Source organism: Anarhichas minor, unplaced genomic scaffold (genome assembly GCF_050575085.1).
Source record: "Anarhichas minor isolate MPS153535 unplaced genomic scaffold, ASM5057508v1 ptg000021l, whole genome shotgun sequence".
NCBI lineage: Eukaryota > Metazoa > Chordata > Actinopteri > Perciformes > Anarhichadidae > Anarhichas > Anarhichas minor.
In genome coordinates this window covers 7,914,268-7,940,120 of record NW_027466467.1, presented here as the reverse complement: position 1 = coordinate 7,940,120, position 25,853 = coordinate 7,914,268, and the positions used below count along the sequence as shown (strand labels likewise).

At 43.7% G+C, this 25,853-nt stretch overlaps 1 protein-coding gene across 4 annotated transcripts in view; it reads left to right on the top strand.

Annotated features, from left to right (window-relative positions):
- Positions 1 to 17,861: 17,861 nt before the first annotated feature.
- Positions 17,862 to 25,853, top strand: part of slc25a26 (solute carrier family 25 member 26) — a 45,417-nt gene continuing 37,425 nt past the window's right edge. For all 4 annotated transcript variants that reach the window (XR_012955745.1, XR_012955747.1, XR_012955746.1 and 1 more), the window contains exons 1-3: positions 17,862 to 18,016; positions 19,215 to 19,371; positions 20,554 to 20,672. Coding sequence is in view for 1 of the 4 variants with exons in the window: in XM_076095762.1 (XP_075951877.1) it covers positions 17,984 to 18,016; positions 19,215 to 19,371; positions 20,554 to 20,672 (309 nt within the window). In the remaining 3 variants the exon portion in view is untranslated. The remainder of the gene's footprint in view (positions 18,017 to 19,214; positions 19,372 to 20,553; positions 20,673 to 25,853) is intronic.

Genomic DNA, 25,853 nt, shown 5'->3' with positions numbered 1-25,853 from the left:
GATGAGGCAGTGTTTTGATATAAGTCACAACAAAATGCTCAGACAGTTTCGGCAATCGGTATCATTTTTGAGTGACCCAAAACATGACCAAACATTAAAACATTGTGCCATACATGAGGAGCTGGACTAAATAACAGGCACATCTTACAACATAATACCGTCAAGCACAAGAGCCTTGTATGTTATCATACCGTAACTTTGTGAAGCATGGAGCTGTTTGTTGAGACTGCAGTAGAGCGGCGCTAATTCAACTCGACTGTTGTTATTTGTGAGGCTAGTTTGTGATTTCGTGAAGATGGTGATTGTCACCTGAAGCAGTTCAAAAATAGACTGTGGCTACGTCAGCAAATGTATACAATAAGTTGTCGTCAGTGAGTGTGCACCTATGTGTCTGTCCACTCCTTATCTCACATTCTGCTGATAATATTTTGGGTGGCCAGTTAAGGCTGCATGCTCAAAGACTTCTCGAGGTTGCGTTGACTCACACTTTCTCAAAACACCTTGTATTGCCTGTTTTTTATTGTTATTGACTCCCTGTTGACTGCTCACTCACGACTCTTAACCGGCACCCAACCGGTAGGAGCCCCTACTCCCAGTCGCTACTCTGCAGCCAGAGACACGGTGAGGGGGAAACCATAGAATGCATGTCTATGGGGAAAACAGTTTGCTCACTTTTATTGTTGTGGACGGTGTGTTTGGCTAACGGAACTACACACACAGCTGACAACATCGCCGTCACCCAACCGCTGCTCTGCAGCCAGAGACTTATTCCGTGCCTTTTTATTGAGACATGCATATTGTCATAAAAAAGACTTGAAGCCAAAACAAAAGTTTCAAGTCGGGGGTTGTGATTGCAGACACACCTGGCGGAGACCTGCACTCTACTGAATGCACCTCTCTAGAACATATTGTACTAGCATAGTTAGCCTAAAACACTACTAGCAAGTGTTGGCATGGATTTCCAGACTGTACAAAATGATATCTGTGTTTTTTGTCTTTTTGTCGTGTCACTTAATGGGTGAAACATGGCGGTCAATAAGTCCAATATTCACTCTCCTATTAGTCGTTTTCTGTTTTATTTTGTGTTCACAGTCTTCAACCTTTGCTCCTCTGTTCTGGTTTAAATCAGTACACGTCTTTCATTTCTGCAAACATATCCAGAGAGAGGTCATGTTTTCATCCGGTCCTTCCACACCAGTAACAGTTTGCCTCTTCTTCTATCCCCTTGTTGAATGAAGCCTTGGCAGAAGTCCAGGATATTTAGGGGGGAGATTGGGCGAATTGTCCCTCTGAGAGAGCGGCTGTGGGCCCATAGGGCGAGGGCCACGGGACCAGGGAGTGCCGTGTTGTTACTATGCTCCAGTTATGTATGTCGAGGCTGTATAAGGTTTCACATGGAGAGGCAGGGGACTAGCCTGGGAGAACATTCAACTGCAGGGAAGTGAGCAGTCAGGAAGTGAACAATAATTCAAAACAGAGCTCCCAACAAAAGGGGGCCCTCAAATGTGTTGACTTTAAACCATATCATATATCCATGCATTCGTGGTATCCCTGTGGAAAATATATAGGCACAAAAACAACATATAGCATGGTCATGCGTGAGGTTTGAGATGGAAACAGTGCACTTAACCATATTTTGAACAAGGAGCTGAGCAGTGGATTACGCTGTTGGAGTGGTTGGAGAAGTTTCTACAGACATTTTAATACTTTTTGTCATGGCGTGAGTAATTGATACTCAAAAGATGGATTATGAGTGAAGTGTCACTTCACACTGATAAAATATCATATCATATTACAGAGGTTCACCTGTTATGTAAATGGATGCGGTGTCTTATCTCACAAATCATTTCCTCCAACGTGGTTGCGTAGAGCATCCCTCTCATTCTCATGTTGGCGGATCAGCCCCTGATCAAATGGCACCGAAACCCCAATTGTTTGGAGCCCCTGACTATGGCAGCCCCATCCCTCCCACATCTCTCCACAACAACAACACATGTCTATAGGTGTGTATTTCAGGCCCTTGTATGTGTGTGTGCCCGTGCATGTAAAAAAACTGACTTTCCCAAAGAGGGGTTAGTAAAGTCTATCTTCATCTCCTTCTACTTTTCTCATGGCACAGTCAAACAACGGCACGAAGGGGCTGCAAGTCCATTCATGTCCACTTTGAGGCAGAGACGTTTGAATATTTCATGTTTTGTTATTTTCAAAAGCATCCAAGTTTATGAGGCTCTGAAATTCTAATCCCGAAACATGCACATGCACACTTGTAGGACCCGCGCGCACCCATAATAGCAAAGCTTGCACGCTAACGACACACACACACACACACACACACACACACAACCTTCTCGTTATGCTTTTTGTGTAACTCTGGAAACAAAGTGATCCATCTCAGCGAGCAGTCAGTTACATGTGAGCAGCTCTGTTGGTTGTTCTCTGTGCTGAGCGACATCCTCTGCGGTCCTCAGCTGGAAGCTGCCTCACTCACTCCGCCATGGGCTCCAAAGCTGCAGGTCATCATTGGCTTTTCATTCTGATCCAATGTGGCACTGCTGCTGCACTGACTCAGGCATATACAGTGTGTGTCTGTGTGTGTGTGTGTGTGTGCTGGTTTCATGGAAAAGGAGAGGATGGCGTGTCATTTCTCATGTGCACAAGGAGAAATTGGAGTCGTATGTGTACTTGCTTGAAAATAAATGTATGCACAGACAGGACGTGTGTGTCTGTGTGAGTGTAACGTGTGCTGATATGTGTGTGTTGCTTAGGTCAAGGTTCGTCTCCATTGCGATGAGAGAGACTGCATTTTCGCTGTGAGGCAAGTTGTCATGACTGTGTCTTTTCCTGGAGGAACGGCACTCTCATTATCAGTCCTTGGATCCTTCGGGGAAGAAGAGACTGGAGCCATGTCAGCCCCAGTGGCACACTAACCCAGAAGACGATGTAGACAATTAGAGTTTTGAAAGGGAAAATCCAAACTTTGATGCTGTCGATCTTTGGAGTTTAAATAGATTCAAATAAAAGTTGTGATTGAAATTTTGGCATGCTCACTTTCCGGGGAAGGGGAGTGAATTTGCTGAAGTCCAGTAAGGAAAAAGTGAGTTACTCAATTAAAGCACAGCGTCTATTGTGTCTGTCTTGTTCACACTACAGGCTTCTGTGAGAGAGGAGCTAGTATCTCTTCCTGTGAATCTTGTTATTTCGTCGGTGCAAAAATAATGAGGCCAGCAAAACGCCACAGCTCTTTGACCCAGAGGGAAGATGTTATGCTGCTAAAGTTCATTTGTAGTTGTGCTGAAAATATTTTTGACATGACCCGAGGTCATCTATGTTTGGCCTGTTATCATGGGGAGCAAGAGAAGTGCTTTATGTGGAATATCATTTATGTCTCACAACTATTGTGCATGCTATGCGAGATATGGAGTTGTCATGTGTGTTGGTAAGTACTCAAAACTGCCTCTGTTGTAGTTCACAAGGTGAAAAGAGTACAACAGTACGCTGTTGTGGCTGGTAAACATTTCTTTAAAAGATGCACTAATATATATATTATTTTATATTTATATTTTTATATCAACAATGGATCAAATAGGCAATTGTTTGCTAACACTTTTGCTATCACAAATTTATGAGGTGATTATATGGCAACGTTTTGTTTGGAGCTTGTTCCTCTGTGTGGCCAAAAAAAGAGAATAAAATACAGCTATTGCAGCTTTGAAGTACCATACGGAATAACTAACTATTAATAACAGCCAAGTGTTGGATAAAGAAAATGATCATATAATTACATGTTTTATTAAAGAGGTACACACAATTAACTGAATGACATGACTGCACTGTGATGAAACACCTCAATGCTGGTGCTGATATTGACATTTCTTACCAAAATTGATAAAAAAAATCTACATTTCATGGGTTCAAAATCAGCCCTGAACTTGCGAGGCCAATGCTGAGATAGAGTCCAGCAGATGGGACTTATCATGAAATATATATAAAAAAAAAAAAAGGAATCATTGAGCACCTGCCCCACCTCCTCAGCCTCTGCCGGCCGCATCCCACCTCCTCAAAAAAACAACAATCTCACTGATGCCTTTGAACTCGGTCCTCCACCACTGCAGCTTACACATATTGATCTCCATAAACATGCCCATAAACTATAGCTTTAACACCTCTCGTCCCCGAGGCTTACATATTGCCACTGGGGCTCAGGACTGGAGATAAGGTGGTTTATCTAATAACTTCTTGGCAGCATCCGTCCCATGTCTCTCTTTGTTTCTAGATGAGTGGTCAGTACTCACACCCCCATAGCGCCTCTTGTCTGATTTACTGCTTCTGTTTCTTCCTCTTTTGAGCCCCGTCCCTCAACATATGGGCAAATAAATGCTCTTTGACGCCATTAACAATATTAATCCCTCTGACACACACACACACACACACACACACACAAACCAACACGCCATCTCACGAACTCTACCCTTGAGTGAACAAGGCAGGGAGGAGTCAGCGAAACACAAACAACATGTAATGGATGTGTGTGTGAAAGGCTGACGTGTTCATTTTATGTCCCGCTGCAAATGTGTGCACCTGCTTTTATGTGTGTGGTGGCTCCCACAAAAGAAATACACCTGCTCACCTCTGAAGAAGCAAATGGAATGCTATGTGTTCTGTGGACTCTGTTCATTAAACTGAATTATTCCATTGGATAGCAGGCCTTAGAAGCGAGTGCAATTGATATTCCCAAAACTGAGTGGAAACTCTAGAGAAGCAGAGTAAATGAGATCCCCGAGGACTGAGTTTACTGTAAGACGGGTCATCTCTGTGGATGCGCACAGTGCAGAGCAATTCCTCTGTGACGTGGAGACGTTTTTAATACAAGGGTTGATAGTGTATCATTCTTTATATGTGGTCAGGTGGAAATGTGAGTGGAAAAAGTGAGGATTTTTACAAGATGTGGACGCCTTTATTCCACTTTATGAACAACCTGACTGTGTAGAGGCCTGAGATCAGACAGGGACCACTCTCACTCCGAGGTAACTTGTTATTTGCACTACAGCTAGTAACATGGTTAATAATAGGTGAGAATAGGATGATGACTGAATTGCATTTGAATAATGAACTGTAATATTTAAATGAGTTTGAGTGTTAAGTAGCGATTTACACATTACTGAATGAAAACGTCTTGCACCACACAGAATTTAACACTAAAAAAGTGAGTTTTTTATGAAATGTTTAAGTTACTAAACTCTTCACACACAAACTTAGGTATGGATTTGCAAATAGCCATTCCTGGTTGTTAAGTCAGTGCAAAATGAGATCCTGCCACACAAAGCACAGTGTGAGAGAGAGAGATATGCTAATATCCCAAAGAAATCACCTCTCTAGCTGAATAACTTTCCAATCCAATAGCTATTATGTTGCCTTATTTTGAAGACAAGTTATCCCAAAGCCCAACAGCACTCTCTCAAGTGGAAATACATTAGTGGATCTGCCTGGGACAATGCAGCTTGACAGATTGTTGAAAGAGGACTACTTTCTCCTCTTTGTTCGCAGCCTTTTGATAGGATTACAATGTGAACGAGGGAGGATCACTGCATATATTTACTATAGAAGTTGTTTAATAAGATTAGCTTTATTGTATCCTATCTGTCTCAGACGTAAAGCTTTACTGGCTCATTCTTTCTACAATCTGATTATCCGCAGATGCAATCTTAACGAGCCAAAGCCCTTGAAATCAAAAGGAGTGAACCATACGGCAAGAGAGCATGAGAAAGTTTTTACCAACACACTTCGCCTTTGAATATTCAAATTAGTTCTTGGAGCATGCAAACATGGATGACCTCGGCAATGAGGTGCTCTCCTCCGTGAGCAATTCCTCCACATGACAGAAGACAACAGTTTCGAAAAGCTACCGCGGAACTCTTCTTTGGATCAGGTTTAGGAAAGCTTTTAGGGATGTCAATGTCAGTCTCAACAACTGGATGGATTGCAATGGCATTTTATGCTGCCATTCAAGTTTCTGTTTGATGTATCCCTAATGACTTTGGTGATTTTTCTTCAGCCCTATCGTCTGGTCAAAACTTCTATTTGTCCAATACTTGCTATACTTACTTGAAAAACAAATTTAGCTAAGTGTTAATCATAGACTGTTTATCAGAAGTGGACGAAGTCACTGTGATGTCCCCCATCGATGTGTGGACTACGGTTTTGAAGCCTTGAGTTTGGCATTTTGTCTATCGCCATCTTGTTTTTTTGCTACCAGAAGTGACACGAGAAAGTGGGACGCAGTGCAACCGAACATTGAACAAAACATTTTGAGGTGGCCAATTAACGGGTCAATTAACTTTCATGAACACATTATGAAAGGGTTACAGTTTTAGGATGAAAACATGGACCATAACCTCGTGTTTACAATGTTTACTGAGTTAATACATCAAGTGAGAAGTAGGGTCATTTTCTCATAGACTTCTATACTGTTTATACTGACTTTCAAATGTTAGCATGCTAACTGGCTAAACTGAGATGGTGAACATGATAAATCTTATACCATAACCCTTTTCAATACCAGCATGTTAGCATTGTCACTGTGCGCACGCTAGCATGCTAACGTTAGCATTCAGCAGCTGTAGCCTGTCAAAGTAATGTTAAGGCCCCACAAAGCTGCTAGCATGGCTTCAGACTTTTGTTGCAAAATTAATGTTGTGGATATCAGCTATCTCAGTGTCCTCATTGGTAATGCTTGTAGCTCATTTTCTGATTTGGACCACAGTTCATAGCGGGCTACAGAGAGCTGCATTGCTTATTCCGGTCAACTGTCAAATGTAAAACAAAGTCCAGGGGTTATTTCAAATATATTTTTTTAAATGTCAGCTATTAAATCAAGCACATCAAACTGCATGACTTTCTTATTACCAAAAGAACAGAGACGTGGAATGCAGCTTAAATATATGAGATACTTTCCACTGAGCAGAACGCCTGAGAGGAAAGTGGATCAGAGATCTTATTAATCTCTTAATAAACTGAAAAATCGCCCAGAATTCATTAGTTTATATGCAGAAGAAAGGCGTGACTATTCCTTCAGTCTCAACATTTAAGCGAGTGCAACATGGAAGCTTTGTGGCTTTCAGGCTTTATTTCAGCGTGTGAACTCTCAAACTGACTCTAAAGCTCAGGAGCAGTATGGTGACCACTCTGTCATGCCGTCAAAAAAGCTTTCCACGTATCCATTCATCTCTCCCTCCTGTCTCTCATTCCTGTCTCTCTTTTACTGTGTCTCTGGGCAGGTAAAAAAAATAAAATAATCCTCATATCCAGCCTATTAGTCACAGAGGATTAGACCCATGGCAGAGATGGGAGGTGAGCTGAGAAAGAGAGACAGATTAAATGCCTACGGTGTTATGAGGAGATATTCAGGGGCCCCAAGGAAAAGTGTCATGCACGAAACTGCCGATACATATAGATACATTTTGATGAATGGAAAACGTTTCCAACACAAAGTTTGTTGCTTTACGCGCAATGAGACGCACTAATACTGCAGGGAAATGACCCTTGCAGTGATACTGTACGTGTTTTTGTTATGCATGCATTCGTATATGAGGCAGAAAGCACATGTTGTGTTTAGACTCCCTGATGAATTGCTGACTAGCGCCAACTTTATTATCAGCGTGGATAGAGATCTCTCCACCTCCAACCCTTTGAGAAGCTCATTTGAAAGTCAAGACTCATTTATCAGCGTTTGATCTAATTAAACAACTTGGAGCTGGGATGAAAAGCAGGGAGCAGCCGTTATCTGACTCCATTAGCTACAGGCACATCCTTCACATCTTAAGGCCTCACTATTCCTGCTCCTGCAGCAGCTATTAAGAAATGTGATTTCATCTCACCTTTTATTACGAGGCTGCTGGCCAGCTCTCCCACTGTTTTCTTCTTCTAACTCTTCTTTTATACCTTTCTCTCCTGAAACGTTTCAGGTTATCCTCACTGACATGTTAAGGCTTTCTTAATTCCTGCTACCTCAGGTCAATTTACGATTATAACATTATCTAGTCCCCTTATGTCAACATGGCAAAGGGCTGTAAATCCTCAGCTCTTATTTGTTACTTTTCCAAACCTTTGTGTGGGATCAGATCAGGGTTTGGCTCATCTCCTCAAACCAGAAAACTAGATCTTCCCACTTCCTACTCATTAGTGATATCATTAGCCTGAGGAAGAACAATTTAGCCTGATGTCAAAGATCCCTCTGTTTTCACATTGGAACAGAATGACATGTGCCTCCTCTGCTGGTAATTTGAGGTATTGCAACATGGCTCATCAAAATACTGAAAATGGATATCTTTTTCTTTTTTTTAAAAGTCCTTTTGCAATAGAAAAATGTCCATTAGTGTTTTACCAAATGACATGACTGCCAGCATTTGTTATTATTGCCACACGTAATTACCCTGCCAACAGCTTTTTCCAATATATTTATAGCCCCTTGTGTTGATTGCTCACATCCAACCACAGAGTGCCGAGCATATTCAGTAATCGTTGAACACATCACAGGAATCATTTCCAGCAGGCCTGCAGGCATCTGGGAACATTACCACTGGGAAAATTAGGGGGCAGCAGTTTCCTAAGATGAGAGAAGTTGAGCAGACCAATTAGGATGGAAAGACACATTCCCTCAGTGAGAAAAGATAACGCTGGAGATGCTGGTGGAGTGTAATTAGCCATGTTTACTGTCCAAGCTATTAACGCTAATTTGTGATGCTTGAAAACAAGGCATTTGAGGTAATGGGCCCTTGCCCTGCTCAGTAGAGTTAATAATACTAGCATCATGTAATTACATGCACAATTCAACAAACTGTGTCTTGACCCGACTCCATGGTTTCACTTTGTGGGAATCAATAACATGAAGAAAAAATAGACTGTCACATCTAGTCAATCCATCATCCGTCCGTTTGGCAGGTTGGTATAAGGTGCAGTGGTGAGAAGATAATTTACTTCAGCAAAAGTACCAATATAAAAGATTAAATGTACTCCATTACAAGTTAAAGTCCTGCACATTAAATCCCGGTTAAGTAAACATTTAGGGCTTGGTGGATAAGACACACAGATGTACCACGCTTACCGTGATCACTGTATTATGCAGACATGCGAGTGTCTTGCATGAATGCATAACGTACAATGATGCTGACAAATAAGAGGAAGGGGTTTACCCACAACGAGACAGTCAGCATGATCACTCTCTGGCTGGTGTTACGTGCAAAACCTGCCACTCCTCAGCTTTACTGATTTAAAACATCAATTAGTATGCAAAGTGCAGGTCAGTACATTTTCAGTGGTTCAGTTTGTCAGCAGAAATCGGATATTAGCCGGCTTCCTCGAATTGATCGCTGGTAATGAGTTGATTGCGAACGATCAAATACCTAAATGAGCTTGAACGGAAGACATGTGTGAGGCTTACCCTTTGTCATCATATTTAATCACTCAACAGATCTATCAGTTAACATGTTGCACGTCTACTAATGATACTGACATGATGGAGGCATGTTCACTACTTACTCAACTTATACTTACGTACCATTCCAGAAATAGATTCCAGATAATGAATTGAAATTATGAATTGAATTTTTCTCACCCTCAAGTGTTGACATCTTATAGCGATACGCAGCTGGGTGGAGGCTCAGACACATGCATCTTGAGTGGACTGCCTCCTTGGACAGCAAGGTTCAATTCCAGGATTTCTGCTCTGATAAGCTCCTGAGCTGCTCTGGAGCCCTCAGGGAGCTGCTCCCTCAACCTCCCTTTGCTCTGCATACTGAGGATTTCCAACACAGCACTGCCTCCATGTTACTGAAGGTACCAACGCTTGACATCCCACAGGTTTCGTTGATTCCAGCTTGTCGTCAGGGAGAGAGGGATTTTGATAATTCTGTTGCGGTGGTGGTGATCTTTCGTCTCTTCTGTAGCAGAGTTTATTGACAATAAAGGATATTTGGGAGTTTTGTCAAGAGGGTTTTGAAGATGTGATCTCAAAAAATCACGCAAAACGGTTGGGAAACTGTGGATGGCGGCTTTCCACTTTCTTTTTATCCATCATCCTGTGTCTTTCTACCTTCAAGTGGAGTTGGCCAGGATTGCATTAGAACAGCAGAAGTTGCAACATGCTTCAGCAAAAGCATGACGCTTTTATAATAATAGTTGTATAAGACTAAAGGCTAAGTTAAATCTCAATAAAGTGGCTGTTTTCATTGACTCTAAAGTGACTCGACTAGGAGACAGGAAGCAGTAATCAAAAAGACGTTGCTATCTAGTGAGGTTTGTTCTGTTCAGGTGCTGCGTGAATGTTGATGGAACAATTTAAAAGAAGTGATGCATACAGTGTATTGAAGCCGGTCAGAGATTATAGAAAAGCCGGCATGATCACTGATTCTCATGAGCTAACACGTGGTGATTAGAGGGGGAGGTCACGTAAACAGGAAAACAAGGAGGCAGAGGACAGCCAGACCTCTCTGTGGGTCACTGACATCCCCAGTGGGTTGCCAGTTATCTCCGCGATGGGTCAAAGATGGTTTATTGCCCCGTTGCTTTGCCATTAATGTAAGAAGCCAGGTCATATGAAAACCAGTCATCACTAATGAAAGCAGTCGTACATTCACACTCCCTCCAAAAAAGAACAAAGACAGTCACCTACATTATGCTGTTTTGCAAGCCACCACCTTTTGCCATCCACTATAAATCAAAATACGGCAGCCATTTAAAAGGTCCAAAACGATGTCCTACAAATGAAGGCTGCACGCTCTCGGTTTATATTGATGGAGGCAATTATGGCAAAGATGAATTGCCAAATTAGCATGTTAATTGGTTATCGTCACACAATCAAGTACATTGGTCCCAAAAGACCTTCTTCCTACCGGTGGCTTGATGGAAGCGTTCTCGAGTGTTGAAGAGGGAAAGGAACAATACGTAATGCTTGACAACTGATAAATTGAATTGAATAATATGAATTATGAATGCATGGTTAATGAAGCCACATACTATTGTCTATAAGACACTTTACTGTCATATTTGTTGTGCAATCACGTTTGCTTTCATATCATTATACAATTATTTTCTCAAAATTTGAGCTGCAATGTGTTCATGAGAGAATAAAATAATAACACAAACTACAGTATCAGTGTATCATTTGGCCACCAGGTGGCACTCTGACACTGCAGTAGAGCAGCTCAAACTGTCCAGATGTTATTCAAATCTAAAGGTTAGCTTTCTCCCCTTGTTCCCCTCTTTGCTGTTTGAAAGGTCAGCATTTTGCAAGCAGAGGACAGTCTGATGTAACATTTATGTGGCTGAATCATAATCGCGGCCTGTGACAGGGTGCGGAGTTGATCACAGTTTGGATGACACTCTAATTTCCAGACCCTCACAACGTTCTCCAACGCAACCTGAAGGTGAATGTGGCGAGAGGAGGGCCATACTAATGTCCACAGTGTCCTCTCTCCTGTTGTGCTCAGGTAATGGGGCGCCATTATTATTCGTTTTCCAACAGCATGAAGAACATTTTTCACATTCACGGGAACAATTTTTTCTTGCTTTCCTGTGACTAAAAGCATCACAAAGTGTCAGTGTGTCACACCGACGCCAGAATGGGGCCAGTGTACCAGCTCGTGAAGGGATGAATCAAATGTCAGTGCGACAGGGAACGCGCGAGACCAGATCCATATTTCTATTAGGCGCCACAGACTGATCAGATAGGACTGGATTGCCAAGCATGTTTGTGCATATTTCACTGTAATGCAGCTCCTCCATCTTTATTGACCTACAGCGAAGGTGATAGAGATGCCCTCATGGACACACACACACACACACACACACACACACACACACACACACACACACACACTCTATCCCCGTCCTCCTCTCCCATTTGATGTGCATGCCCTGAATCGATCCATACAAACCCAATAGATCTGTACATGCTTTTGCCACAAAAGCCACTCCAAGACTTCTCATTCTGTCTGTGACGGGGGGGGGGGGGGGGGGGGGGGGGGGGGTTATTGATCCATCTGCAGGTGCCTGAAGGGAACGACTGACAGCGAAGATGAAATCTACTTGTTCACATCTGGTCCCGGTGCTGCAGAGGCCTTTAGCACAGAGCGGGCTATTGGCAGGCCACACATCAACTGTGAGCTCTCCGGCCCGCATGACAGGTGGATATTGACTTGAGCCGTTCACTCGGAGGTTGTGGTAGTAGAAACTACATTTGGTGCACCAGGGGTGAAGTTTTACCGCTGTGTAGTTCAAAAGAAAAATTATAGGAGGATCATCAATACTGTAGAGTTTTGAGTCAGGGTGGGTTAGTTGAAAGGCAAGCAAGAGGATATGACGACCAAATGTTTCTATATCTGCATCTGGAAGGTTGCAGCGTAGAAAATAGATTAAGATGATGACCAAGCTCTAGTTGAGGACAGTTAACATGGTAATGAAACAGGGGGAGCAGTAGAGTAACAGTAATATAAACTGAATTATGCTTTTGTAGGAGTTTTTTTTATAGTTTTTTCACAATGTACCATGGGTGGGCATTGCACCCCAATATGGCCAATGGGAGATAAAAAAAAAAAAACTATAGCTGCGGTTCTCCCCAACTGGACTAATTGACGCACCTGTTTTACAAGAGAAAAGACTCCAAGATTGATGAGTCATGTTTGGCATTTGCACAGATGTTTAACCTCCACACTTCTGACAAAGTGCACAAACTGTGCATAGTCTCTTCCTGAGACCTTTCAGTGGGACACATTAGGGACTGTTCCAAGCTGTGGATGACAAAGACCCTAACGGGCCAAGTGAATGGTGGTGAAGTGACCCAGACTGAGTATATTTTGATTGGTTTGAAGTTGCATTAGTTTTCAGAGCAAAACATGGATCATGGAGTCATACTAGGCAAAAACAGGAAAGACAGTGTGTGCCAAGTGTTTGTATGAAAGACAAAGTCTTAAAAGAGACAAAGTCATGCATGCTGTTGCACAGGGCTTTGTCAGCGCTGAGGCATCAGCCACTAGGCAATCAGGCTTGGCAGGGACATCTGTCACCGAAGACACAAAGAGAGAAGGGCATTAGCGGAGTCAACGAACGAGGTGTGTGTGACTCACGTCACACAGAAATGTTGGGCATGCAATACAAAGTCAAAGGAAATTTAGATTTTAGTGTTCCAGCTTCATTTTTGTCCTTTAAATTATGTTGTTTTATCAGTCATGCATGAGAACATCCCCCATTCTTCCCCGTCAGACCATCACCTTCTGAATGCGTGTAATCAATAGGGTAGAAAAGTGTGTTTTTAAAATAAAAGGCATGTGGTGAATTATAAAGAAGTGAGACTTGGTGAAGTGATTTATCAAAGGGTACAGGATGCCGCGGACAAAGCTCCCATGATTCATTTTGCAGCTCTTTGTGAAGTGTTGTTGTTTGGGTGCTCTCACCTTCTTCTCCTCAGCACTTAGGCCATGACAAATGCAAGTGCCATCTGTGACTAGGAACCAAAGCAGCGAAAGGCCAGTCACATGATACCAGTGGAGGGAGGAAGTCAGCCACACTAGTTGTGATGAATAGATACCGTATCTCCTTTGAGATCATTTTGTGTAAGTTGCTTTCTGTAAGGAGACTGGCTGTTCATTTCTTCCTGCTTTTGCACCAGTCAGCGCATTTCTTCAGAGAGCATCTGGCCCGTTGGATTGTTTCCGTCTCGGATCACCCTTGCTTCCAGACATATTTTAAATGGAGAGGTTTTGTGAGGCTATAACATTGAGACTGTCACAAATTCCACTATACGTCTGAGATTGTTTTGATCCTGCCTGTTTCTCTAACTCTCCCGTCATTTCAGGTCCTGCCACTCACACCTTGTTATCACTCATTCCCCTCACCTGGTCTTCCCCTCCCCTTCTCACCTGCAGCCCATTCCCTCATTAGTCCCTCACTATTTATATCCCTTCACTTGCGCTTGATCCTCGTTTCCACATCTGATCTGCCTGTTCCGACCCGGCCTGCCGCTTTTTAGAATTGTTTGCCTCCAGTGCGCAAGTACTGGTAATCATTATACACATTAATAAGAAACCATACACACAACGTTAAAAGATTTAAGCAAACTCGTGATAAATCTAAGGCAGGCAGAAAGATCTCAAATCATAACTAATATGGTTAGTTAAACAATGTGTTAAACTTGTATGTAATTGGGACAAGAAAGTACCAAATGAAATGGTTTGGGGATGGCTGAATTCAACCTATGAACATAAGACACTGGGCCTTCACAATGACCATTAATATGTAATACAAGTAAATAAATACATAAATACTAGAATGTATCTAAATGAAATCGACATCTGCCCTGTGACGTATGATATTTAGAGCTTTACTCCAGCATGGGAAAGAGGATCTGACAGCTGATGCCTCTATTGTGGCCTCTGGGCAGCTATAACACAGGGGTGATTACACATGTCCTGACCAATCGGATGCCAACGCAGTTCATCATATGTGACAGCCCGTTCACTCAGCTCACCTGCTCTCACTGAGACGAATCCATCAGCGTGCATTGTGGTCAAATTGATCGCTGCGATCAATACCAAACCGGTGAAGCCATTGGCACGGCTGCTGCTGCTGCTGCAGAGGAGGAGGAGGCATCGGGAGTGCTTTGCCTTGTCTGTGATCTATCTATCTTTAGGCAGGATCCAGGCATGGGATCAATATGCTACAGGCAGCTCATATTTCACTGGTGGCCCAGCAGGGCTGAGAGGGCAGAGGGGGAGAAAGGGGAAGATGGGGATGATGACAAGGCTTCGCAAGGCTCTCGGGAGGTCAATCCAGAGAGCAGATAGCGTGGAGCAGAAACAGGTGATATGGATGCAACCGAAGGTGAGAAGAGGAGAGAAGACGTTCGGTCGTGACGTAGGAGTCAATAGTGCAGCGGAGGCTTATACGCTACATGGACGGCAGCGCAGCCTGACAGCTTGTCGATTCAGTGAATTTATAATGAATGTTCTTTTATTCTCCTCTTTCTCTCTAACCTTTCTCTTCTCCTTTACTCTCTTTATCGCACCCCCTCCCTCCTCCCTCTCCTCCTTCCTCTCCTCCTGTCACCTCCGTCCCCCTCTCTGCGTTTGGAGCATCACTCCCACCCTCCCTTCCCCTCCCTGTCACAGTCTCATGTAGCCTATCATCCTGAGAGTAAAAACAAAGAGTTGTATGAAAGGCGCTTAGTCGCATTTCCTCCCACCCCTGCTGTTGCGGTGTCCTAATGATGCAAATGTTAGGCCGGCTAATGAACGGAAGTTATGTTTCGGCTGAAGTTTACCGCGCTGCTCGACCACCCTGTCTCATGAATAACATCCCCGTGTCAGACTCAAGATGTGTGCTCCTCTCAGCTCACAATTAATGACCATTACAGATGGTGCTTTCTCAAGTTACTCACGAGGAAGAAAAAAAAAGTAAAGACAACTGTTGGTCCATAGCGGTGTCCAAAGGAGCAACTGGGCCTTTTAAAACGAAGATAATGAAAATTCATTTGAAGAATTTAAATGTATGCAATCTGCTCTGTCTGACGTAACACACACATCGTGTACATACACACACACACACACACACACACACACAAGCAAGAGAAAAGGTGTCTTAAAAGCTTCAGGAGGAACTCTGAACACCCTCTCACCTGCGCAAGTCACATGACCTTTTGCCTCTGGAGTTCATTCTGGCTGTCATCTAACACTCCTGCTTCTGAAGGATTGTGAAGCCGATAGATGCTGGCTTCTGTGTTATTACACTAACCCTTATGGCTGCTTACATTTCTCTCCCTCCCCACATCGCCGCTTAATCCGCCGCGCTTTTAACCTTCAGTTTTTCAAAGACAGCCTGCGGGCTAGAATTGCCCTTTGCTGACTTGTTGCTGACAGTGAATAAGTTCCCCTCTCGTCTCCTCCCTTTTATCTCTGATATCATACTCTGAGTGGGTCAAGATCAATGGTTTGCTCCCTGCAAATCTGCCCAGACTCCGGGTGCTTCTCATTGACCTCAAACAGAGCTAACTGAACGACTGCGACTCTCACCCAGCCAGCTTTTGCATTAACTTCTATGGATAACTGCACCCACGGCTCGCAGGGCCTTTCATCAAAAAGTCACAGACCACGTTGGTGCAGACCATTTATGTTCTTCTTGGCCACAAACTACAAGCTTCACTCCTGACACGTAACTGGTTGAAGTAGTGCAGGAACACATTGGGCAAAGCTGTCGAGCATCTTGTAAAAGATTTTCATCACCGCCGAAGAAATGGATAAATGGTTCAGAAGCAAAGGGTTTACCAACCTACTTTCTTATAAGCCCACAGAAGTCTTTCAGAAACATTGAAAAGCTGGGCCAGTCTTGTTCAGAAACTTCTGTGATTTGTACATTTTTAATGCCACCTTAAGGTTTGCGAACAGTCCATCGAGACTTACAGGAATAGAGCATTCGGAGCACAATTGAAAAAAAAAAAAAATCCCAATAACCCAAGGACGTGCGGTGACAGGGTGATGAATGGCTTTACATGATGGAACAGACAGGACTCTGGACGCTGCAAACTTCTCGACAACAACCGAAAGAGGAAGAAAAATCAATTTCAGGTATGGCATAGAATTAATGCGCTGTATTGACTGAACTGAGGGACACAGTCTTCCTTAGGGATGGACTGTAATGTAAAAGCACCAGCATAAAGACAGCGTCACGTTAAATAACCATATGTTCTGTGGAGTAACACATGACTTAATAACATGCCTTAAACTGAAAACAAGCAACAAAGAAATCCTTACACGCGGTGGAATATACTCTGAAGTCTATCAAGTGTCGCATCAAGACAATAAAAGCGTGAGAAGCAGTGTGCAAGTGATGCTACTGCCTTCCTCGGGCCTAACACAGATCAAGAAAACAGAGGCAGCAGCCCGGTCCAGATCCAGCTGGGGCTCTCATCCAATGGGATCCCTGAGAGACTCGCTTCAACAAGATGGATGACGGGCACCGAGCTTCAAACTGGGCGCACTCAGCCCAGACATCATCGGGTCCGGGCTGAATAAAGAGGTGGTGGCCCCTCGCCTGCTCTGCCCTAATAGGAGGCGCTGCCTGGCTGACAGCAGCCCATAAATAACCCAGTCGGCGTGTCACTGGAAAAGAACACACTCACCTGAGCACGCTCACTGGATCACGAGGGAGAGGTGAGACGCAAGAATATAAGGGGCTCACAGTTATGGGACAGCAGCACGAATGTGTGTTAACGTAGGTCACATAAGTACAAGTTTTGGAGTTTTACGCTTCTTTTTTTTCATTACACGAATCAGTAATATCATATTTGTGTTCAAATGAAAATACAAATTTAAGCCTAAATATTATAAGACTAAATATTTCTCTATGTTGACCTCTGAGCATGCTGCGACCACAGCTTAAGCCTTCTTCAGGCTTACTTCATCAACCGCTTTGGGCAATTCATTTTTATACATTTATTTGTTTTAAAGTCCATTTTTATTCGATCCTACATTAAATAACATACATACTGTGGTACATATGTCTTAATTAAACTGACAATCACTATATGACCAGAGCATAACGAGCATACTGTATATATATATATATATATATATATATATATATATATATATATATATATTACATTAGTTTTGGTAATTTCTTGGTTAACTATGTTTCTTTCAAGTGTCTACAATAAACCCCAAATATGCCGGCACGTTGATATCCGAAGTCTTGGTATCATTTAAGCCAGTGAAGCACAGAATTTAACCCGATTTAATGAAGCCACAGAAATCTCCTCTCGTGGCAGCTTTCGAGGTCATGTGATTCGTACGCGTCATGACGTAATGCGGAAGTAACCCAGCCAAGATGGCAGCGTCCTTGACAGGCATGTCGTGATTGTTGTCATCTGTTTAACATGGTCAACAGTTGCACATGTACGGGCTGTACAACTGGCAAGAGACGGTCTTGAGAGCGGAGCATGGAGAGACGAGAGTTCGTCGCGTCGCTGGTGGTAAGTTTGCTATTTTGTACGAATGCTACGTGTTAATATTTATATCAGGCAACCTTTAACGTTACTGTCATTACACATGTTGTCGGTTGCTGGCAGCTGAAGACCGATTTACCACGAGAGCTTACGGTGTGGACATGTCATGTTCGTGTTCTGCTTATAAGACACGAAAAAGTTCATCTTTTTTGCAACGTATAGTAACAGACAAGCCAGAAACATGGCGTACCCAAAGGGACGTGTGTGACCTACTGCAGCCACACAGCTTTTCATGTCATTACGGGAGGTAGTTAGTACTGAGTCATTACAGGCACGATCACAAATAAGATAAACAAAGTGCAGGTTGAACCAGCTCTATGCAACGTTATTTTTTTGTATAGAGTTATGCGTTATTTCTTGATGCCTGAGCTTAACTTTATATATAAAAAGCACAGAATGGAGTTTGTTCATCACAAACGTGCCCTTTTTCAATTGACACATCGATACTTCATTTGTAAGTTCTTCGATGAGGCGAGAGGCTTGTGAAGACAGACATGTGTGTTGGAAAATATTTGTTTGTGTGTGTGATGTGCCCTCTTTTGTTGCATTTATTGCGAATTTATTAAGCTGTTTTAAAATGAAATAAATTAGTAATTCATAGTAAGAACAAATATCCAAGTACTTTTGTTTAGTGTTACTTTAAACTCTGTGTGAAGTATCCACCGCACTCGGAGACATTGGTGGGTTATCCCTGTTATATCGACTAATGAGGTCGGTCACACTCAATGACGATAGGCCACTTTATTTATGTTCTCTTATGAATCATCAGTGTCTGTCCACTGATGGCCGAAAACACGTTGTTTTTGAGGGAAAAAGCTCTGATGAACCTGCTGTACACTACCTGCCCAGCACCAAACAGCAGGCACACCAACTCGGCAAATAGCTGGCGATCACAGTGTAGCCTTTAGAGGCTAGAGAGGCAGATGTGTCCCTCAGAAGTTGTAGAACAAAACACATTCATATGTCAGGAGACCAAAAACATGTCTCCAAATTATCCCTCATCTTACGCCGTGTCTGCAAAATGCGTGTATCCAGCCTGTTGAAAAATGGCCCCCAAAAAAAACCCATTAATTAATTATGTAGAAGATCTGAATATGTGTTCCACCACCGGTGTTACAGCGTGCGTAACGCTGCGTTATGTCTCACAGAGTAATTGTCTCTCCAGGCAGGCGGCTGTGCGGGGATGTGTGTGGATCTGACCCTCTACCCCCTGGACACCGTGAAGACAAGAATGCAGAGTCAGCAGGGCTTCCACAAGGCAGGGGGCTTCAGGGGCATCTACGCCGGAGTCCCATCTGCTGCCGTCGGCTCCTTCCCCAACGGTATGACGCTCGTAGTGAAAGCCGGATATATATGACGCGAAGGTCCACTGCTCATTGTTGTTTTGTAATTGATGTTCTTACTAAACATGGATTAATTTTGCTAGTTCACAGTCAAAGTAGTTTAGTTAATTTGCTTTGTATTGTAGTATAGTGTCAGGCAGGCATTCAGCTGGTAGTCGCATGAAACAATTACAAGCGGTGGCAGAGTCCCTGTTCGCTATTTAGTTCCTGATGAGATCATCCTCACTGGCTCTTTTGGCCGTTGAGGAAATTTACTTATGGTAATATACGATGACAAGAATAACGAGGAGCTGGATTTTTAAGATTGAGTTTTTTGAGGATATCATTTATTAGAGTCAGATTAATACGGTGGGACCTTAAAATGATTGATGTGCCGAGGCTCGTCTTTAAATGGTTTTAGTGTAGCTGCCTAACCGAGATTGCTTCGTGACTAACATGCTCAAAAGCAACATGTTGATGAGCCCTTTGGTGATGGAGCAGATCACCTGCAGGTCTGAAGGAAGCTGCAACACATCCAGCCCTCGAGTCTCAGTTTCTCAACAGCATTGCATCCATAAACCAACTGTTTCCATCTATACTATTGCAAATGCACCAAGTCAATCTTATCAAGTACATTTCCACGTTGACCCTTTGAATGGAAGAAGTTGTAAATACACAAATATTTGAACAAATCACTTTGGATTGATGCTACTCTAAGGCTGCGAATAGAAGCTCTGGTATTTGATAATCAATAGACCATCAATCAACATCTTTTGACTATTAAATGAGTCGGCGTCGCTAAGACCAAGCTCTTATGCTCTTATGATCATATGCATATCAGAGACAGAAGGATAAACATGAGCTGTTCAACTCATATGTTGTTGGTTTGAAAATAATACAATCTGTTTGCTGCAGTTTAAAAAATGAATTCAACACTTTTGCAGGATGAATGTATGAGACGAATGATCAAGAAAGAACTGAACTTTATCCGCAGGACAGACGCATAACTTTCTTCGCTTTTACCCCAATTGACATGCGCACACACACACACACACACACACACACACGCGGACACACACTCACGCCGCGGTTTCTCCCCTGTCAGTGGTAGTGAGGGATATTAATTGCTGTATGCTGGTTGACTAATGGGCCTTAAATGGCTGTGGTTCTGCTTGATTTCAGCCGCTGCTTTCTTTGTCACCTACGAATGCACTAAGTCCCTGCTCGGCGCCAGCGGAGCGCTGTCAGCACCGCACGTGGCACCTGTCACTCACATGCTGGCCGCCTCCCTGGGAGAAATAGTAAGTCCTTCTCCTCCCTCATTCTCCCAACTTTTGCCTCCTTTCATTCGGACTTTCAGTCTGCCAGCACACTGTGAACTCATGTATGTTTGTATTGGCCTAATTCATCCTTTGTTGTCCCAGTCCTAGAAGGCCGGCTGTCTTACGCACATGCCTTACGTCCCTCTTTGTTCCTTCACCACCTCCGGCATGTCCGGTAACGTTATTGCCTTTCACATTTCACAGACCGCTATTAAAGGGGGCAGTAGGAGGGGGGGGGGGGGGGGGGGGGGGGTTTGGCTGTAGGCCACGGGGTCCAGCATGGTGAGTTCAGGAGGCTTCCTCAGGACTGTCCCAGCATTTTCTCCCACTAGCCGGGTAAATAAGATCTCATTACTGCCTATTTACTCATCTACTTTCCCAGCTCAGGCCCACCAGACTGTGCCAGTTTAGTCCGGGGGAATTCAGGCTTGAAACCAACAAGGAGCAGCGCAATTTCCTCAGTCCATCCCGTCCCAATCACTCGCAGCGAGCCACAGAATCTGAGCCCTATGGGGGCCACGAGAACTCACTTTGGCATGAAGGGGGGTAGAGTGATGGGGGGGGTTGGAAAGAGGAATGCCCCCCCCCCCCCCCCCCCCCCCCCCCTGCTATATACCATCATGGCTATCTTCAAAATACTAGGTTTTTAGTATTCATGGCTTTTGGATGGATGTGATTTAGCCAAGTTTTGCATGTTTATGAAATGGGATCATTCCACACGGGAGGGTGTTCACTGGGCCTGACTTTATCCGCGTCTCGGTGTCTCACAGTGTTGAGAAGAGGACACATGTTACTCTTATATCAGCACAGATTCAATAAGAGTTGTATTCGTCAATGCAGATACTGTCGGAGTGCAGCTATTAACACGTTTCGTCTCTACGGCACAGTCGGTGTGAAAGGTGAGGCTGAGGTTGCGGCTTCCTTTAACCCCTTCCCCGCTGTTCTGGATTTGAGCACATCAAAGGCACAAATCCTCGGAGCGGAGGGGGGAGGGGGGGGGGTCGGTATCCCACTGCATCCTGGCAACTTGATACGTCTTGTTCAAATAGAGTAATCTTCAGGCTTAGCCATGAAAGGCCTAACCTAGTGCTGCCCCCGAGTGGTGTGCCGGGCCTAAACACCCGCACTCTGATGCAATCGCCCCCTCAGTCATCGCTAATGATATTTTTCATGAACTGACATCAGCTTGGCTGAGTTTTGACCAGGTTGGCAGCGACATACTTATGTCTAGTTCTGAAAACAAGTAGTTGATTCATTGATTCGTCTATTGATGGAAAAGGAATCGGAGCAGGATGTTCTGTTATATGTCATTATGAATTGAATAGTTTTTAACTTTGTACAGCACATCATGGATTCTGGAAGAAATTGTGGGAGCAATTCTAAAACTGTTTTCTTACATTTTATAGACAAATGATTCTCAAACAGTTGGTAGTTTTGTCTCTTCGTCATACATTTTGAGTCCTTTGTTTTCCTCCATTGTATGTTTTTTTTGTTTGTTTTTGATCGTTTATTAGTTCTGTGTAAGTAGGTTGCTTTATGCTAGAACGTGAATCTCTCATCATCCACATGATCAGCGCTGTAAAGGGCCTTTTAAAAAAAATGGCCACTCCATGCTGCTGAAGTTCAGCGGAGGTCTGACCCTCTATGTAAGGTACCTGCTCAGTTCAGTGTGTTTGTCCTCCAGGTTGAAGCCAACGTTATTCCTTTTAGTCCTTGAATAGCTAAACACAAACCACTTTGTCAACATGAATGCAAAACTCAAAACAGATTTTCATCGCCGTTATATTTCGTCTTCCGCTCTGCATCGTATGTTCCGTTCTGCCAGTGGAAGCTCTCTTGCTCTCTTGTTTTCATCGTGTTTCTCTGCAGCTCTTCCACCTGCGTGTCTCTCTCTTGCTGGGAGCAGCCTGGTGTGGGCACAAACAGGAACCTAAAGAGGAAGATGCAACGTGTTCTCTGGTCCTTGTCTGACTTGCCCGTTCCACCTCTTCATCAGCCCACCATCCTTTCCCCAGGAGTCCACTTAGTGGGGGTGTTTTACCAACTGTTTCCACTCGGCAACATGCACCGCAGAAGCTTTATGGTGCTTATTTCTTTGCTGATCCTATCCCCGAGCCTCCATCTAGCTATGATGTGCTCAACTTGGCACAAACTCACTAGATGTGGACTTCACTCAAAGTGTATTATGGTCGTTCCAGAGGGAGTTGTAGCTCAGCATTTAATACTGCAATAAGTAAGCGAGGGGAATTGAAAGAAAGAAAAGAAAACACTTCTACACACTTGAATCGAAGTAATATTTGTCTTTATAGTCGAGCCTTTGGTTTAACAGATGTTCATCCAGCGGAAGGAGGAATGGTTGAGCATATACAGTATGCTGATGCTCATAGGGAGAATCTCCATATGTGAGAATTATAACCTACAGGAATCATAATCTTTATAGTAAGTTTAAAGTTTAAGACCTAAATGAGTTCCTTCATTAGATTCAGGATCACAGGTGGTGGAAATATATATTTTTAAGAATACAGATATAAAGCAGAAACTGACTACAGCTGTTTGATGGTTACCCTCTTCATAAGAACCGAACTTAACAGGACAGACGGAGACGGGGAGGACAGAGAGGAGGACAGTCATAAGTTGTAGAGAGAAAGAACGAGAGAGGGTCAAGACAATGAGAGAACCCCCCCCCCCCCCCATTGCCAGAAGCATCCTGTTGTTTGTGCGAGTGCGGCGTTGGGACGCGCCCATAAAGAATGTGTAAGCTGATGGCATCTGTCAGGCTCTAGCAGGCTGTTATCCAGCCATTAGATCAGATTTATCTTCATTCCCATTCGCTCGACGTCTGCCCTGAAAGCTCATTTGTCAAGGCCAGGCGGCAGGTTTTTCTCCCATCTATAACCCCCCCCCCCCCCCCCCCCCCACCACCACCACCACTACCACCACCACACATCTGTAGGAGGATGTACTGGAAAATACAGTGTGACATGACAAGAGGGGGGGAGGGGGGGGGGGGGCAGCAGCAGCAGCTAGAAGGAGGGAGCAGGAGGGAGCAGGAGGGAGGGGTTTTGGGGGTAGAAACTGGCAGCCACTTAACTTGGCACTGAGAAATAATCCATGCATCGCCTTCGAGCAGCGCCACGCTCTGTGATTTATTGGCTGTTGTTTCAAAAGTTGGAGACACTCAGTGTCCTCATCTCTTGCCTTTTTCTTCATGACCTTTTTTTTTTTTTTTTCTTCCATCTCTTCCTTCCTTCCTTCCTTCCTTCCTTTTGTCGACCCGTATTTCAGTCGTTCTTGGTACTGTGATGTGTTTCCAGGACTGGGCGTGTGATCAAGAATCCAGAAAAGTCATGGGAATTAGTTCATGTGATGGTTCATACAGTACGGTCTTTCAAGGGCCGACGTGTAGATTTTACACAGGCTTCACTTTACTGTATTTGATATGACATTCAGTGGGAAGGCACTAAATGCAGATTTAACTGAGTTTCAGAGCACGTTTACTTCCACTTCTTGCATCATAATACAAGTTTAGGGACATTTTCTCTGCGTTTTCTTATTTTTTTTTCCTTACCTGCCGTCTCTTTATGGTGCCAAATAGTAATCATGTTCCTGATTGCCTGACCACTGTCATGTAAAATAAAGATGTGGGGGGGGGGGGATGTAATGACTCAATCTGCCGATTGATTGGCTGGAATCTCTGCTAATTTCCCGTTCCTTGCCGGGGTTTCGACCCATGATTGAGTGTCGTCTTCTTACCTTGTTGTTTGGCGGCCCGGTGCTGGAAATTGAAAACACGCTCCGTATTTTGGATTAACAACAACAGAGCGAGGGGAAAACGGAAAGGCTCCAATCACAGGCAGACAGCCTCCTAATTAACACTGCTTGACGAATCCAACAGCTTGTAAATAAAGATGAACGGTTGAAGGAATTTAAAAGACTGCCAGTGGGTTTATTATAAGTTTACTTGCCGAGAACCAGGCGTCTGCCCTAAACATGAGGACATGAGGGACATCTACTGTACCTAAATCTATAATTCTTTCTTTTGTTTTGCTCTTTCTTTTAAAATGTGATGACACACTACCTCTATCTCAACACAGGATATGACTCTATTATCCATTCTAAGCCCCGGTCATATTTTATCACGCACCCCTCAGATTCATCAACAAGTTTCCCCATTTTCTGCCGTTTTCAGAGATCTAAAATGGCCTCAGAGGCAGCACACTTTATCTTCCATCCACTCGACATCATTCTCCCCGCCTCCAGGCGCGCAAATTACTCCCAAATAAACAATGTCCCTAATTTATTTGGTATAATCTTTGGCTCATTCTGCCTTCCTCTCTGCAGTGACAGGAGAGGAAAAGCCGTCTCATCTCCAGGCCCCCCCATCCAATTACGTCAGTAATTACTTGTCATAGCCACTTTCTTTCCATTTAGCTGCTTTATTCTGGCCCTTTGGAGAATTGGTTTGGGGAAAACACGATGTACAATGTATTATAAATGGTAAGTTGACCAAAGGGAGGCAAACGAGATCTCTGAGATGGATGCAGCCAGCTTAGTGATCGCGGCGAGGCGATGCAGGTGGATGTCTGGCCACTTGGTGGTACTGTTGCACCACGGTGAGGTTGCAGCTATACTACGAGTGCTGCTCACCTGAAATACCAATAAGAATCGGCTTGAATTCTTCACAGGCACTCATTCAAGTCTCTTTGTTTTTGCTCTTATGTACAGATAATGAGGTTCATGTGCTCCTTGTGTATTGAAAATAGGAAGAACTGACATTTGCCTGCAGCAGAAGTGATACATTGAAGGTCAAGACAAAGCTGAGAAATGAAGCAAATAAAAAACGATATGAAATAGGAGTTTTAGATTCACAGAGCTAGAACTGTGCCTGTAAGTCTGTAAAGTCTTCTACAGCTCAGTCTGTCATTTCACTTGACTTCCAGGACTGCGGACGTATCTCTTCTCCTTTTGTGCTCCACATATTTTCATGTTCTTGCTCATAAGGTGTCCTTGGTGAGGAGACGAGTGGGTGACAGACATGAGCCCTCTAACAGCTGGCTACTCCCCCCCCCCCCCCCCTCACAGAATACGGCACTAGAGCCTTTACCTCCAGGGCCCAGCACATCTAAAACTCCGGAACGCTAAATCAGTATGGATAGCTGA